Genomic DNA, 15,420 nt, shown 5'->3' with positions numbered 1-15,420 from the left:
TGAAGAAATTTAAAACGATCGTAACAAACCAATCTAGAGAACGGTGCTGCAATGAACTAACTCAACAGTTGTCAAGCAACCACTTCCAAATTGCAGAACAACATCTACCGAGCAACTACAGTGGTAGACATTCATTTAGCCGAGGCATATTTTTTTTCTACTTTAAAAGAAGTCTTGGATCCGTCAAACACATTCGGATTCGATTTTGGATTCGATTCAACAATGCCTGACACTGGCCTGGTGATATTAACAATAATGTCTTTAGTACTGATGGAAAACACGCCAATCAAATTGTACCAAACATATTCAAAAGTTGTTTTTCTCAGCGTGTGAAAAATGTGTCATACCAAAAAGGTAGATTGCGCCTGATAGGAAGCAACAGGGGAACTATCAAATTAAATTCCCCACCGAGACATGAAATACCCCTCACTGCAAATACCTGCAATGGAGAGAGAAGAACACGATGAGTGTTTTTTTTATTTGAATAAAGTGCACGAACTGCAAAACATTGGGTTGATTGCAAGGTGAAATGCATGGAGGTGGTTCTTGAGGTGATTACGTATATGACAATGTTGTTTATTGGGCGATTTTCATGTCATCCTAATATGAATATGATCTTTGATTAAAAAAGTGCGTTTGAATATGAAAAGTCATGCAACATGATGTTAAACATCATAAGGGAATCAATCACCTTTGAATGAAAGAACACATCGCACGAGTAACTTACGCAAAGACAAATGATTTTTCACAATAAAATATGTTGATCCAGGTTTACACAAATTTACGAAATTTTTATCTTTTCAATCACCTCATCTTCTTGGCGTAAGGGGCTGTCCATAAACCACGTGGTTATGAGGGGGGGGGGGGTCTTCGGCCAATGTCTATTTTGTATGGACAAATAAAAAAATTTGTATGGACAAATGACCACGCGGGGGGGGGTTGAAAAGTCCCAAAAAAATGACCACGTGGTTTAAGGACAGCCCCTAACGTTCCAACATGCGTAACATTGCTAGCTGGGTACAAAGACATACCGTATGCGTGATAATGTTTGCACCATCGTACAAATAAGGTACCCATATCACCTGTACACACAATGTCTTGGTTTTTATTGCATGTACGTAAGCTCTAACTTATATCACAGTAGGTTGCGGGTAAAAAAAATCCGATTTCTTAAGTTTAAAATTTGCACCATGTAGGGGTAGCAGCGGTAGTCGGGACTTGTCCACGCGCAAATGTTAAAAAAGACATTTCAGGAGTGTTCAGGAGAACCGTAAAACAGTCTTAGACCGATAAAAAGCAAGGGCAACTATTCCCGAAGGTGTCCACTGGTCGTCCAAGGTTAACATGGATTAAGAAAGCTATCGCTGCCACCAAAAATAAGATTTGGGTGAATTATATGCGATCAATGAGAAAAATGGCAAAGAAACGCGAAATCAGCGACTTAACGGCATGGCATTTCGAAAAGGAAAATAACGGTGGCCTTTATGATCCTTCGACCATATAAAAAAAACTTACATTATTATCAATGGCATCCAGGAGCTACGAGTAGCGCCATATAAAAAAGTCTTGAATTTGCCCGAACGCAACCTCCGTTTTTTTCGATTTCCGAAAAACTATCGATCCGTACCAAATTCCAGAATCAATAGTTATTATAACTTTTGTTTGTGTGCCAATGTCTACACCATTATGCAATGTCAAAATAAAAAAATAAATTCAAAAATTGTTAATCTTGACTTAGACACTACCACGGATACTTTTCGACATTTGCGCGTGGACAAATCACGAGCTAGGTTGCCACTTAGTCATTATGCAAGTGTAAAACTAAGAAAATCAACACTTTTAATTCACAGCCTACTAGGATATGAGTAATAGCTTAAATGCCTTCAAAAAAACCAATACATTGTCTTCACAAGTCAAACTGGAATTTTATTTGACGATGGTGCAAACATTATCACGCATACGGTAGAGTCGAAGTGAAATGCGCTATCTATCTGTCAGTTGAGATTAAGTTTTTGTTATCTCTTACCTCGAAACAGCCACGAGTTCTCCTTCAAACTAGCATATTATTGAGAAAATGGTAAAATACAATTCCAATGTAGAAAAACAACCAATTAATTTCGGTTCTGCTATGCCCATGTGGTACTCGAGTCTGACGAATAAACGAATAAGTAAATAAATAAGCTATAAACAGCTCAAAATTCCAACCATGATAATATCAATTCGACGATTGCATCTGTTCGTGTATTCAGATGGGAACGATCAAACAACTTTCCAAACAAACAAATTTTGGAAACATATGTGTCAACACCAGTAATGGCTCTGAATGGAAGTAGCAATTCTGCAGAATATGTTTCGATATAAATACGGCCCAATTCAGTTCCAACAAATCAGTATCAACCGAGAACAGTTGACAATCCTATCCAAAAAAAAAATGAAACTCTACTACATCTTCGCATTGGTTGCCATGCTGATGGCCCTGGTAGGAACATCGCTGGCCGCTACCGATGGAGTCAAGGGCAGCAACCGTCACGCTGGAAAGGTTCATAAGAAGCACCATGGCAGAAAGCATCACGTCAAGACCACAACGGCAGTACCTTGAATTTCACCATTTTTTGAATAAAGATTCGTAACTTGCATTGTTGCAGAGCATCAGAAATTCGCGTTGATTTTGTTTTTCGAAAATCTCCCTGTTGTCTCCCTGTTTTCCATCATAAAACTCTATTCAGATGCCTGGCTTTGTAGCGTAGTGATCACACGTTCGCTTCATAAGGCGATGGTCATGGGTTCGAGTCCCAGCTCTGACATTTTTTCGTCAGTTAGGTTCTCTTCCTCCTAGAGCGCCTGACTCGCTTCTGAGCTCCTGGCTTTTTCGGACCCATATACTGGGTAACTCATAGTTGACCGACAGTTAAATAAACTTACAAAACAATCCATGAAAAATTCCCAAATGATATATAACTTTACAATTTCCATAGAAGCAAACCAGAAAACCATAAAACCATTTGCATCCATGCAAAAATGTCGAATGGGTTCTTTTTTTTCGTAAATTTTAGCATTGAAAAATTCAGAATTTCATGAACAGTTCCATGGAAAATCTGAAACGATCCATATAATGCATATGATATGAAAAGTTTGGCTCAAAAAGAAAAGTGTTCTATCCTATAAGATCGAAAAAGCTAATAGGAAGAACACGCCGCGATATAGGCATACCCCTATGAACGGAGTGCGAATTCCGAAAAAGCTACCGATCGATAGAATTTGTGATGAAAACAGAACAATACATTAGGCAGTCGGGTGCCTGAAACTTTTGCCAGTCTTGGTAAGGTGGTATGAAAACTACCAACCAAGCCGATCTGTTTAAAAGCACAGGTCGCACGGCAGAAGTTTCACGCATTCGATGTATTCGTTCAATACATGGCCTACTTGCCTAATTTCACCTTCTATAAATTTTCACACTTGTTCGCTACCTAGCGAATTCTATCATATCTATCATTTCATTATCCACTTTGATCTCTACTCCCTTATACTATGAGTAGAAAGAGACCGATATAGCCACAAAATCATCAAGTTACATATAATGATCCATAGAAAAATAGCAAAATTTTCACCAAAAGCTACTGGCTAGGAGAATTCTTTAAATTTTGGAAACGATCCATAAAATTTTTAAAATGGTACATCTTTTTCTTTTTCTTTACGGCTCTACGTCTCCACTGGGACTTGGCCTGTCTCTATTCAACTTAGTGTTCTTAGAGCACTTCCACAGTTATTAATTGAAGGGCTTTCTTGGCGTGCCATTGCATGAATTTATACAATGTGTGGCAAGTACAATGATACACTATTCCCAGGGAGTCAAGAAGGTTTTCCCGGCCGGAACGGGAATCGAACCCGCCATCTCCGGATTGGCGATCCATACTATTAACTACTAGGCTAACTAGAGACCTCGTGGTTCAAAAAATTAAGGAAATTTCAAAAATTTCAAAAAATTTCCAGCAACTTCTTCGAGGATTCTTTCAAAACCTTCCATACACTCCTCAGTGATTCCATTCTTAGATTGCTCTGGAAAACTCTCCAGGGATTTTATTAAAGATCATGCCAAGGATTCTAATGCAAATTTTTCCACTAGTTTCTTCAGAAATTTCTTCAGCGATTCTTCCAGAAAATCTTCCAGAGAATCTTTCAGAAGTCTATCATAATCTTTCAAATTCAAATCTAACACAAATTCCGTTTAAGTTTTATTCCAAAAAAAAATCTTCCGCAAATTCCTTATGGAAATCTTTTAGGTATTCGTCCAGAAATTCATTCGAGGAGTCTTCCAGAAAATCTTTAACCGTAACTTTAAAAAAGTTACGAATAATGCATTGGGGTCATTATGACCCAGAAAATCAAACTCTTATAGAATGATGATTTTTTACCAATTCAAATGACCAAAGTCTTATTTGATAGATAATTTCGTCAAGAATGTGTTGATATGTTGAAATAGTGGTTCCGGGAACATTGGCCACCGGGAATCTGCTACACAGGGCATTATGTCGGACATATGGGATAGCACTACATTTTGGTAGTAGTTGTGGAATATCTCACGTTCTGGACCACTTAGAAGGATACTGTCTTCGGCAAAGTTGTTCAGAAGACTAAGAGCTTTCACATAGGAAACAATTTAGTTCGAGAATCACTCACTGCCTAGCGCTAGTGATCATAGGAATTCCCAGTCCAGTCTGAACGTCGTATATCTCGTGTTCTGGACCACCTAGAAGGAAACTGTCTTCGGCAAAGTTACTCAGAAGACTAAGAGCTTTTACATAGAAAACAATTTAGTACGAAAATCACTCACCGCGTGGCGCTAGTGTTCTTAGGATCTTCCAGTTCAATCTTCTTCTTCTTCTTCTTCTAAATTGCTCCACGTCCCCACTGGGACTTGGCCTGCCTCGCTTCAACTTAGTGTTCTTTGAGCATTTCCACAGTTATTAATTGAAGAGCTTTCTTTGCCTGCCATTGCATGAATTTGTACAATGTGTGGCAAGTACAATGATACACTATGCCCAGGGAGTCTAGAAAATTTTCTCGACCGGAACGGGAATCGAACCCGCCGTCTCCGGATTGGCGATCCATAGCCCTAACCACTAGGCTAACTGGAGACCCTCCAGTTCAATCTGAACGTCGTATATCTCGTGTTCTTGACCACCTAGAAGGATACTGTCTTCGGCAAAGTTGCTCAGAAGACTAAGAGCTTTCACATAGAAAACAATTTAGTTCGAGAATCACTCACTGCGTGGCGCTAGTGTTCTTAGGATCTTCCAGTTCAGTCTGAACGTCGTATATCTTGTATTCTTGACCACCTAGAAGGATACTGTCTTCGGCAAAGTTGTTCAGAAGATTGAGAGCTTTCACATAGAAAAAAAATAGTTTGAAAATCACTCACTGCGTGGCACTAGTGTTCTTAGGGGCTTCAAGTTCAGTCTGAACGTCGTATATCTTGTGTTCTGGACCACCTAGAAGGATACTGTCTTCGGCAAAGTTGCTCAGAAGACTAAGAGCTTTCGCATAGAAAACAATTTAGTTCGAGAATCACTCACTGCGTGACGCTAGTGTTCTTAAGATCTTCCAGTTCAGTCTGAACGTCGTATATCTCGTGTTCTTGACCACCTAGAAGGATACTGTCCTCGGCAAAGTTGCTCAGAAGATTAAGAGCTTTCACATAGAAAAAAATAGTTTGAAAATCACTCACTGCGTGGCACTAGTGTTCTTAGGATCTTCTAGTTCAGTCAGAACGTCGTATATCTCGTGTTCTGGACCACCTAGAAAAATACTGTCTTCGGCAAAGTTGCTAAGAAGATTAAAAGCTTTCACATAGAAAACAATTTAATTCGAGAGTCATACACTGCGTGACGCTAGTGTTCTTAGGAGCTTCCAATTCAGTCTGAATGTCGTATATCTCGTGATCTGGACCATTTAGAAGGATACTGTCTTCGGCAAAGTTGCTCAGAAGACTAAAAGCTTTTACATAGGAAACAATTTAGTTCGGAATTCACTCACTGCGTGGTGCTAGTGTTCTTAGGAGCTTCCAGTTCAGTCTGAACGTCGTATATCTTACGCCCTTGATCACTTAGAAGGATACTGCTTTCGGCAAAGTCACTCAAAAGACTTAGAGTTTTCATGATGTGATGCTACACACCAAGACGCTTTCAGCCAAATTTTGCTGAGCTGAACGAATAAGCTTTTTATGTTGAACTTTCGCCAAAATCTGCTGAGTTACAGCAAAACGTTGATGGTGATCAGTAGATTTGACTGAACAAATCAGCAAACCTTACTGTATTTCACAAATATTTTGCTAAAACTTTCAACTCGGCAAATATCAGTAAAAAATATTTGGGGTGTATTGTTCTTAGAAGCTGAAAGCTTGATATAATCGTTTTTTATCCATGTTACTATGTTTATAAAATGCCCGTGTAGCTGCCGGCTTAGAATAGCACTACGGACCACCTATTCCGAGGGTAAAAGCCCACCAAACAGGTAACCCCAATCCAAGGTGTCAGGCGACCCGTGCTGAGGGATGAATGGTTGAGGGGGTTTAAAAGATGCTCGATCTTTAACGAAGCCCGTAGCGTGGGTGATCGCCTTTTTGGGTTGCGTTGCGGTGATAGATCTACCAAACCGAAATCTAGTGTCGTGCTATTTTTCAATTTTGGAAGATGTGTTCTGGTAATTCAAGGAATTATAGTATTTAGTCCTTACTAATAGTGTTATGATGACTTCCAGTTTTTGAATAAAACTGAGTTTACCAACTTTACTCTGCATATAGTTAAAAACCTCACCATGTGAGGCTAAACTCAATGCAAAGGAAATCAAATTGGGTTAGGGATCCATGTATGTACTAAGGGAGGATTCAAATATTACGTCCATCGTTTTTCGGGGTTTCTAGGCCCCCCCTCCCCCCTCTGTCACGCAATTTTCCTATACTCAATACACGTGCTGTCACACTTTTCTGGACCCCCCCCCCCCCTCCCCCAAATGTTGGACGTAATTTTTGAACGTTCCCTAACTCTTCGAAGACTGGTAAGTGCTAGTACGCAAGGAACATACTAGAATCCTTATTACTGAACACATGTTTCATTATTGGAATGATATTGCTGCTAATGTTAAAACCCGGGTCCTAATCTTCCTACTGGGCAGAATTTAGCAGTAAAACAAGGGTGATGCTAGGTTTCCGATGCATGGCCAATATCAGTACTCTTGTTTTGTTTTCTAAGAAAACAAAACAAAAACTATATCAAAATCGATACTTTATTGCCCCTCAATGGCAATTGAGTAATGCGACATGCACTACACTTAGGATACGGGTAATGTCACAATAGATCTAAAAACTGGTCGTAGTGACAAACCCGAACAGGAATAAAAAAAAATGTTTGTAAAACCTTCCTAGAAGAAAAGAAGCTTTCACATTGAAAGTTTATTTCAAAATTCGCTCACAACGTGGTACTTGTGTTCTTTGGAGCTGTCAGTTTGATCTCGGTGTCAAGTAGTTTATTCTGTAGTTTATTTTGGATATCTGTGCAGCAATCCCTTCAGGAATTTCTTTGAAAATCGGTTCTAAAATCACTTTGAAAGTTCCTTCGGGAATTTCTTTTTTTAAACCTGCTATATTATGATCCTGTACCGAGTTTTCGAACCCTCTTAGCAGAATACCCTCTACAAATGAGTGATGTCAAAGGATAAGCAAAAAAGGGCGGAATTAAAAGGTACAAAACTGATGACACTCATTGGTAGCCTGCTTAATTATTTGTGGAAATATTTTGCCAATACTTTTGGAAACTGTCTTAGCGACAATTGAACTCGCTATTTCTTTGGTGAAAGTTTTCAAGATTTTTTTAGGAACTTATGTAACAAATGCTTCGGCAATGACTTTGTGGCCTTCTTTAGAAATTTCTATGGGGAGCCCGTCTGAAAGTTCTTTTTGTTTTTTTTTTTACAATTTGTTTGGAAAAGCCTCTGCTTATTACTTTTGGTATATTTTCAACATTCTTTTGGAAACATATTTGCAAATTCTTACTGATTCGATATTTCCTTTGCAAATCGGTTTGGCGTATTTCTTAAAAATAACCCTGTTAAAACATTTCGTGTTTCCTTTTGGCGTAATTTCTTCAACAAATTCTTTGAAATTCCTTTCAGCAATTTTAATTGGATTTGATCCAAAACTTTATAATTTATTTTTTGGTTTTCTATTTCGGCAATTATTTGGAATTTTGTTCGATAAATCTTTTGAAAATTTCTCAGCAGAAATTTTTTGAAGTTATAATTTATGAAAATACATACAGCATAGCTCAATGTGGGGTTCGTGATCGTACTGTTAGTAACGCCAGCCTTTTAGGCGTATTGTAAGCCACGGATTGCGGGTTCGATTCCCATTCCGGTCGGGAGAAAAATTTCGCCAAACGGGAAATTCTTCATTGAACCACTAGATGTCTTACAGTTTTACATGAGATAAATTATACAACGCCTACCGTACTATCAAAGTTACCCCGTTTTACAGTACTATAATCATCAACAAGTCACCCTGAAAATTTTAACTTAATAATGAAAGCATCAATACAATTACTGCTTGAAGATAGATAAATGAAGGTTTTCGTTTGTATTGTTTTGTGATTTTTATTTTCCAACAAATCTGAGTCAACAAAAATAAGAATAAAATAACATAAAAACCTGCTTTTTCCCTTAGAAACGATGATGACCAAAGTGGTGCCCGTGATGACCATGATGACCATGATGGCCATGGTGATGATGGTGGTGATGGTGATGGTGATGGTGTTTCTTGTGATGCTTGTGGTGATGGTGCTTATGATGCTTCTTATGCTTTTTATGCTTTCCTGCCACCATCGGTTCATGATCATCACCGTAATGTTCAGCCGGAGCGGCCGGCTCGTGGTGAGCTGGTGCAGGAGCCGCCGCGTGAGCATTACATGGCACTACACTGTGATGTGCGTCGCAGCCAACCAACAGCTGATGGCCACACTTGACCGCGGGCATCTTAGCCGGATAGGTGTACTCCACCGCTGGACCAGGTTTGACATGACCGTGTTTGTGGCCGTATCCATCGGGAAGGGCCAATGCCGCTGCCGCACCGAGCGCGCTCGCCAACGCTGCCAGTCCGAAGTATTTCATTCTGTGGAGGTTTGCGTTCACTTGTGTTGCTATCAAATATCAGCAAAAGGGGAATTAAATACTGGTGACTGACCCCCAAAGGCGCAAGCCAGTGACTCGATTATATTTTGCATACCGCTGCACATTTTATAGTATCTGCTAGAAAGTGTGCGCAATTGAATAACTGTCGAGTTGTTTGTCTGTCCAAATTCTGCCACACAACCTAGATTTTAGACTCAGCTCTACGTGATGGTTCGCAGAACGATGTGGATCGTAATCTTGTTTAGATTATCTTTTATAAAAACTTTATAAAGGACTGTTCTCTGTTACATAAATATTGTGTGTCGCAGTCTAATTCATTGAGTGAGCAGAATGATTTTTGCAAAATTGCACGTTATCTACTGACATCACATGATATTTTGTTGGAGAACGTCATAGGGGTCGATCATATTCCAAGTAATCTTTCCAAGCAGAAGAAAATTTTGCAATAACTTGTCACGGGATAGCCTGACATGGTAAAACTTTGGTTTCTATAAGGGAAAATGAGGAAAAACATTAACTAAGGACTAAGTAAGTAAATAATTTTATTGTAAACTCGATATTTTCTATACATGTAAATTTGATTGAATTGAATAAATCCACAAACGTATTCCGCTTCTCAGAAACGCCGATGATGATGACGGTGCATCTTGTGCTTCCTGTTGAATTTATGCCTAGGAGAAGCCACCATCGGTTCGTGGTAATCTTCGTAGTACGCTCCTGGTGCCTCGTGATATTCCATCGATGCTTCATGGTGCTCCCAAGGTACTTCGTAGTGATGATGATCCATCGACTCCGATAGCGAAGTATGACTCTTACAAGGGACGGTCTGGTCATCAGGTTTGTCGCAGCCAATCAGCAGATTGTGACCACACTTAACCTCGGGCATCTTGACCGGATAGGTGTATTCCACTGTTTTGAAAGGTCCAAACAGATAGTGAGGATGTTCTGAATGTTGAGGAGGAGCCATCGCAACTGCCATGCTGAACGCCGCTGCCAAAGCTGCCAATCCAATAGGGTTCATCCTACCCCGGCTCACGGTGTCTACTTCAAGATAGAATCACTAATGACTGATTCAGTACGATCCCAACCACTAACTTGACCATCTATTGCACATTTATGCACATTTTATAGCATCAGACAAACGGGCAGAAGGTTTGATTCTGAAGAAGTCTTTTGTTACTGAATTGCCATATGATCCAGTTATTGGGTCACACCTAGAAGGTGGTTCAAAGAACTGTGTATCGTTAATTGTATATCACTGGAGCTTTCTACAGAGAAATCAGTTTCAACAATAACACTTACAACTTACAGCCCGTCAAGATGAAGCAATGTTCGGTGCTACACCTGCAAGGTCGTGTTGATATGATGCAGCACTAATAAATGGATAAAGAAATGATGGATGTTTGCTTACACATAGCAAAGATGATTTCTTGGAGTTGGAGCATTCGCAACCTTAGATCTTCTGGCTGGATACAGCATCGTACCGCAACACTGGAACCTCTCACCTGGCTAGGGGTGCATAGATTATAAATATGCATAAATTAAAAAAAAGGCATAAACAGAAGGAATTTGGTGCAAAAATAAGCTAGAGCAATAATGAGAAACCTTAGTTTTCGAGAACAGGCCTTGCTCCTGGGCATTTGAGATGGGAAAAAGGAGGTTTCCAAGAAGTTCATAGAGAAATAAAAAATTATAGTTCCAGGGGACTTTAGAGACGTTTCAGAGGGTTGTTTAAGAGCGTTTTTAAAAGGTTTCGTTGGCGCATCAATGCGATAATGGAGTAATGACGTTAACTATGGCATCAGCGGCCAGGGGACGTTTATACGGGAGAACAAAGGGAGATTGCAAGAGCGTTTTGGGTGTCCCAAAGTATTTCACGGGGTATCAGGAGATCTCAGGGGCGTGTCAGGAAGATTTCAAGGGGTACCAGGAGATCTCCGGGACGTTTCAGGGGGTTTACAGAGGCCTTCAAGGGATGGGATTTCAGGGGTGTTTCAGGGTGTCTCAGAAGAAATCCATGTAGCTCAGGCCTACTGCAAGGGGTTTCATGGGGAGTTCTCGCAGATTTCAGGGGCTTTTCAGAAAATTTTAGGGTACCAGAAGATCTTAGGGGCGCTTCAAGAAGGTTCCAGGTGGTCTCAGGGGCAATTGGGTTCTTTAGGGGTATCCGGATTATTTCATAATCGGATTCTCCGCCCAAAAATTAGTCGAAATCCAAAATTTCATAATTTTTGAAGTCCGGGAACTATCTTTGAAATGCATTTAAAGTTTGTATGGGGAAAATTTTTTGTTCGGGTCGAACTGTCACTTTATCGATTGAACTGTCATTCTATCCACGAAAATTTAAACTGTTTCGTTAATTTAACCATCAAAACAAAGGTATTGGAGTCCAATAAAATCACGTTATACTCAGAAAAATAAGCTCTCTCGATTAGGCTACAGAAAATAGCAATATTTTTTTTTACTAAACAACCCAATTCAAGGGATCTCAGGAGCGCTTTAAGAGGCTTCCAGGTAACCTCAGGGACGTTTCTCAGGGGATTCCCGAGAAATTCTAGGGCATGGCTGCCCCCTTTTTTGCATATTTCTGATATTTGCTTAGCTTTATGAAAGCTTTGTGTTGCATCTAATTCGTCCAAGTGAAAAAGTTTGAATTTGTTGAAAATTTGTAGCTATTATTTTTAGTTGAACACAATAAACAGTCAATTTTTTTACTAAATTGCCACGGTAACTAGTTCAATAACTGGAATAAAAATTTCGACACATGTATCTATTAGGTCTAACAACAAGCATTAGAATGATGCTTAAAGTTTTTTATATCTGACCATTTATGCGATCGCACGGACCAAACTTGTATGAAACAATCTAAAAAGATCTCTTGACCACCCGAAATCTCCTGATACCTTCTAAAATCCTCTGAAACGTCACTAAGACCCCCTGAAACACCCCTAAGGCGATCTTGGGCCCTTGAACGCCTTTAAGACCTCATAATACCCCTTAAAACGCATCTGTAATCTCTTGGCATTCCCTGAAATCCCCTGAAATGCCTCTGAGGCCCCTTGAAACACCCCTAAGACTAATGATACTCCCCTGAGACCTCCAGGGAACCCCCTAAGCAAATACTGAGACTCACTCAATCGCTCCGACATCTCCTCGTAACTCCACGAACACCATGGGGCCTTCTACTTACCACAAAAGCTCAGTTATGTAATTAGACTACTACTTTTGGTGATTGTCAGCCATTATTGCCTTGACCTGTGGACCCCATGGAAACGCCCCTGAGGTCTCCTCGTACCGCATCAAACTCTCCGGGACCACGTTGAAACTCCTTTGAGATCTCCTGGTAACCCCTGAAACCCCCCGGAACGTTGTTGAGCCCCCTCGAAATGCCCTTTGAGGCCTCTGAAGTAACCTAGATCTCCCGAGACCATTTGAAGTGTTCCTGAGCCCCCTAGACCCCCTGAACCCTAAAGTGCCGCTGAGATCCCTGAAACCCCCTGGGACCTCCTGAAACGCCCTTGAGTCATTCAGGTACCCCTCTGAACCACTGGAACTCTCTTGTAACGCCCCTGAGCTCTTCTGGTACCCTCTAGAAAGGCTCCTATGGCCTCCCTTTTCTCTCCCCAATAAACGACTCTGGCCGGCGATAGTTGCCGTTTTTACATTTTCTTATGCATAATATTGGTTTTGTGTAGCCTTCCCACTTTTTATGCAGGGCGTAAAAAAACGTGGATAAATTAAAAGTACATAAAATAACCTGTATAAAAAAAAGTTTTAGTGTATTCAAATGTTGTTCTGGAGTGGCACGAAGCCTTCAGAACCACTTTCGTACCCAAGGACATGACCCAACCCCCCTCCCCCTCATCAAACACATCGGAACTAAGGCCCATCGAAAAATACCGGGCTATTTTGAAGCAGGCTCTATATAACAGAAGCATTCCAAGGGGAAGGGGGTCAAATCTGATGACGACATGAACAGAAAGTTTTGTAGCTGCTTATGCTTTTTTACTATGAAACTAGAATGAAATTCCCGAAATTCATGGTGGATTCCCAAAGGGATCCCTAGAAGGCAATCCCAATGGAATCCCAGCTGGAATACTTGAAGGAATTCTTGGATTTTCAGAAGTAATTCTTTGAGAAATCCTAAAAGAAATTCCCGATGAAATATGTACCAAGAAAGTTGCTGCATGGATTCCTGAAATACCTGGAAGAGACTAAGATATATTTCTGATAAAATAACTGGAGGAATTCTTGCTACCCTTGAAGTATTCTATAGGAATTTCTTGAACAATCCTTAGAGGAATATGCAAGGGAAACCTTGAGAGTCCCAAAGGGATTCCTAAAGGTATCGCGGAAATAATTCCTTAAGGTAGACATTCCAGAAGGCATTCCCTTTGGAGTCCTAGCTGAAATATCAGAAAAAATCGCTAAAAGAATGTTTCTAAGTACTTATTCTTCGCATTCTTAGAGGAATTTCGAAAAGGAATTATAGATGGAATATTCGATAAAAAAAATGAAATTTCCTCCAGAGATCGCTACACGAATTTCTCAACGAATGTGATGAGATTTCTCTAACGATGCCTTTATGAACTCAGGAATTCCTTCAGTGATACGTTCAGGAATCCCACCATGGATTATTTTCATAATTTCTCTAGGCATTCCTTAAGAATCTAATCTCTGGCTTCTTCTAGAGTCTAGATTCTCTAGCATTCTTTAATTCCTGTCGGAATTTCATCAGGAATTTCTTCTGGGATTCCTTCAGGAATTATTCCTGAGAAAGCTTCAAGAATTCCATCAGATATACCTTCCAGGAATTCATGCTGGAATGCTTTCAGGAATTCTTATTGGGATTCGTTTAGATATCAGTCTGAGGATTCCTGTACGAATTCCTCCCAGGATTGCTTATTAATTCTTACGAAAACCTCCAGAAATTCTTTGCAAATACTTCAAAACATCAGATTTCATCAGAAATTACTCCACGGACTCTTCCAGGAATTCCTCCCGGGATTGCTTCTGGAATTCATTCAAGAATTCCTCCAGGGATTCCACCAGGAATTTCTCCAAAGATTCTTTCAAAAATTCTTTTTGATATTACTTCAAATATTTTCTGAGATTCCTTCAGGAATTAGTCCTGGGATTACCTTAGGAATTACTTCGTCAATTTCTCCTGGGACTCCTTCGGAAATTCCTCTAGGAATTCGTTGAGGAATTCCTTGAGGGATCACTTCATGCATTCCTACAGGGATTTTAACAGTGTAAATTCCATCAGGAATTCATCCAGAGATTCTCAATGAAAATCCTCTAAAGATTTGTTTAGAAATTCATCCACAGATTTATTCAGACATTCTTCCAGGGATTCCTTCAGCTATCCCGGGAAAAATAAATGATGCAATCCCGTAAGAATTCCTGACAAAATCCTAGAGTTTCCACCTGGGATTTTATCCTGAGATTGTTTTAGGAATACCTCCCGGTATTCCTAAAAGATTTTATTCGGGATTTTTTTATACTTTTATAAACGTTAATTTTAACCTTGAGCTAATTCTACACTTTCTTTGGGAATTCACCTGCTATTTCTGCGGGAATGCCTGCTGGAATTCATCCAGGGATTCCTTCAGGAATTATTCTTTAGATTACTTAAGCACTTAAGGAATTCCGTCTGAGATTGTTTTCAGAATGCCTCTGTCTAGGAATTTCTGCATGAAATCCTTCAAGAATTCCTTGAAAGATTCCATCAGATCTTGGTATTACCGCGTTTTTTTTTTTATTTCTTCAGGAGTAATTCTTGTAAATACCGGCGAAAATTCCTCCAGGGATTCTAACAGTAGGAATTTCACAAGTCCTCCAGGAATTAAAAAGGGAATTTTTACAGGGATACGTTCAGGAGTTCATGTATGATGATTTCCTCGAAAAATTCTCTAGGGATTGTATCAGGAATTTTTCTCGGGATTGCTTCAAAAATATCTCCCGGAATCGCTTCAGAAATTCCATTTGGATTTTTTTTTTCGGACTTTCTACCTAAGATTTCTTCACCCTTCTTACGGGGATTCCCTCACGAATTCCTTCTGGACATGTTTCAAGAATTCCTTCCAGTCTGCAAGGATTTCATCGGGAATTGCAGATGGGATTTCTGCGAGAATTCCTTTTGGAATGCATCCACAGATTTCTCCAGGTCTTCTTTTTCGGATTACTTCGCGAGCTCTTACTCCTTTTTTTTTTGTTGAAAAAATATTGGAAGAAAGAATT

The 15,420-nt window shown here is 39.8% G+C and overlaps 1 protein-coding gene across 1 annotated transcript; it reads right to left on the bottom strand.

Annotated features, from left to right (window-relative positions):
* Nucleotides 1–8,709: 8,709 nt before the first annotated feature.
* LOC109424199 (uncharacterized histidine-rich protein DDB_G0274557) lies at nucleotides 8,710–9,351 on the bottom strand. Its single transcript, XM_019699287.3, has one exon. It carries the CDS (start codon nucleotides 9,154–9,156, stop codon nucleotides 8,710–8,712), a length of 447 nt encoding a protein of 148 aa, XP_019554832.3. The 5' UTR covers nucleotides 9,157–9,351.
* Nucleotides 9,352–15,420: the final 6,069 nt, after the last annotated feature.

This window comes from Aedes albopictus, chromosome 2, assembly GCF_035046485.1.
Source record: "Aedes albopictus strain Foshan chromosome 2, AalbF5, whole genome shotgun sequence".
NCBI classification, from domain to species: Eukaryota; Metazoa; Arthropoda; class Insecta; order Diptera; family Culicidae; genus Aedes; species Aedes albopictus.
The sequence above is the reverse complement of the archived record's forward strand: the minus strand, read 5'-3'. Positions and strand labels throughout refer to the sequence as shown.

Bases quoted from the DNA above. Each gene is read 5' to 3' on its own strand.
- LOC109424199 (XM_019699287.3), bottom strand. From the start codon at position 9,156: ATGAAATACTTCGGACTGGCAGCGTTGGCGAGCGCGCTCGGTGCGGCA.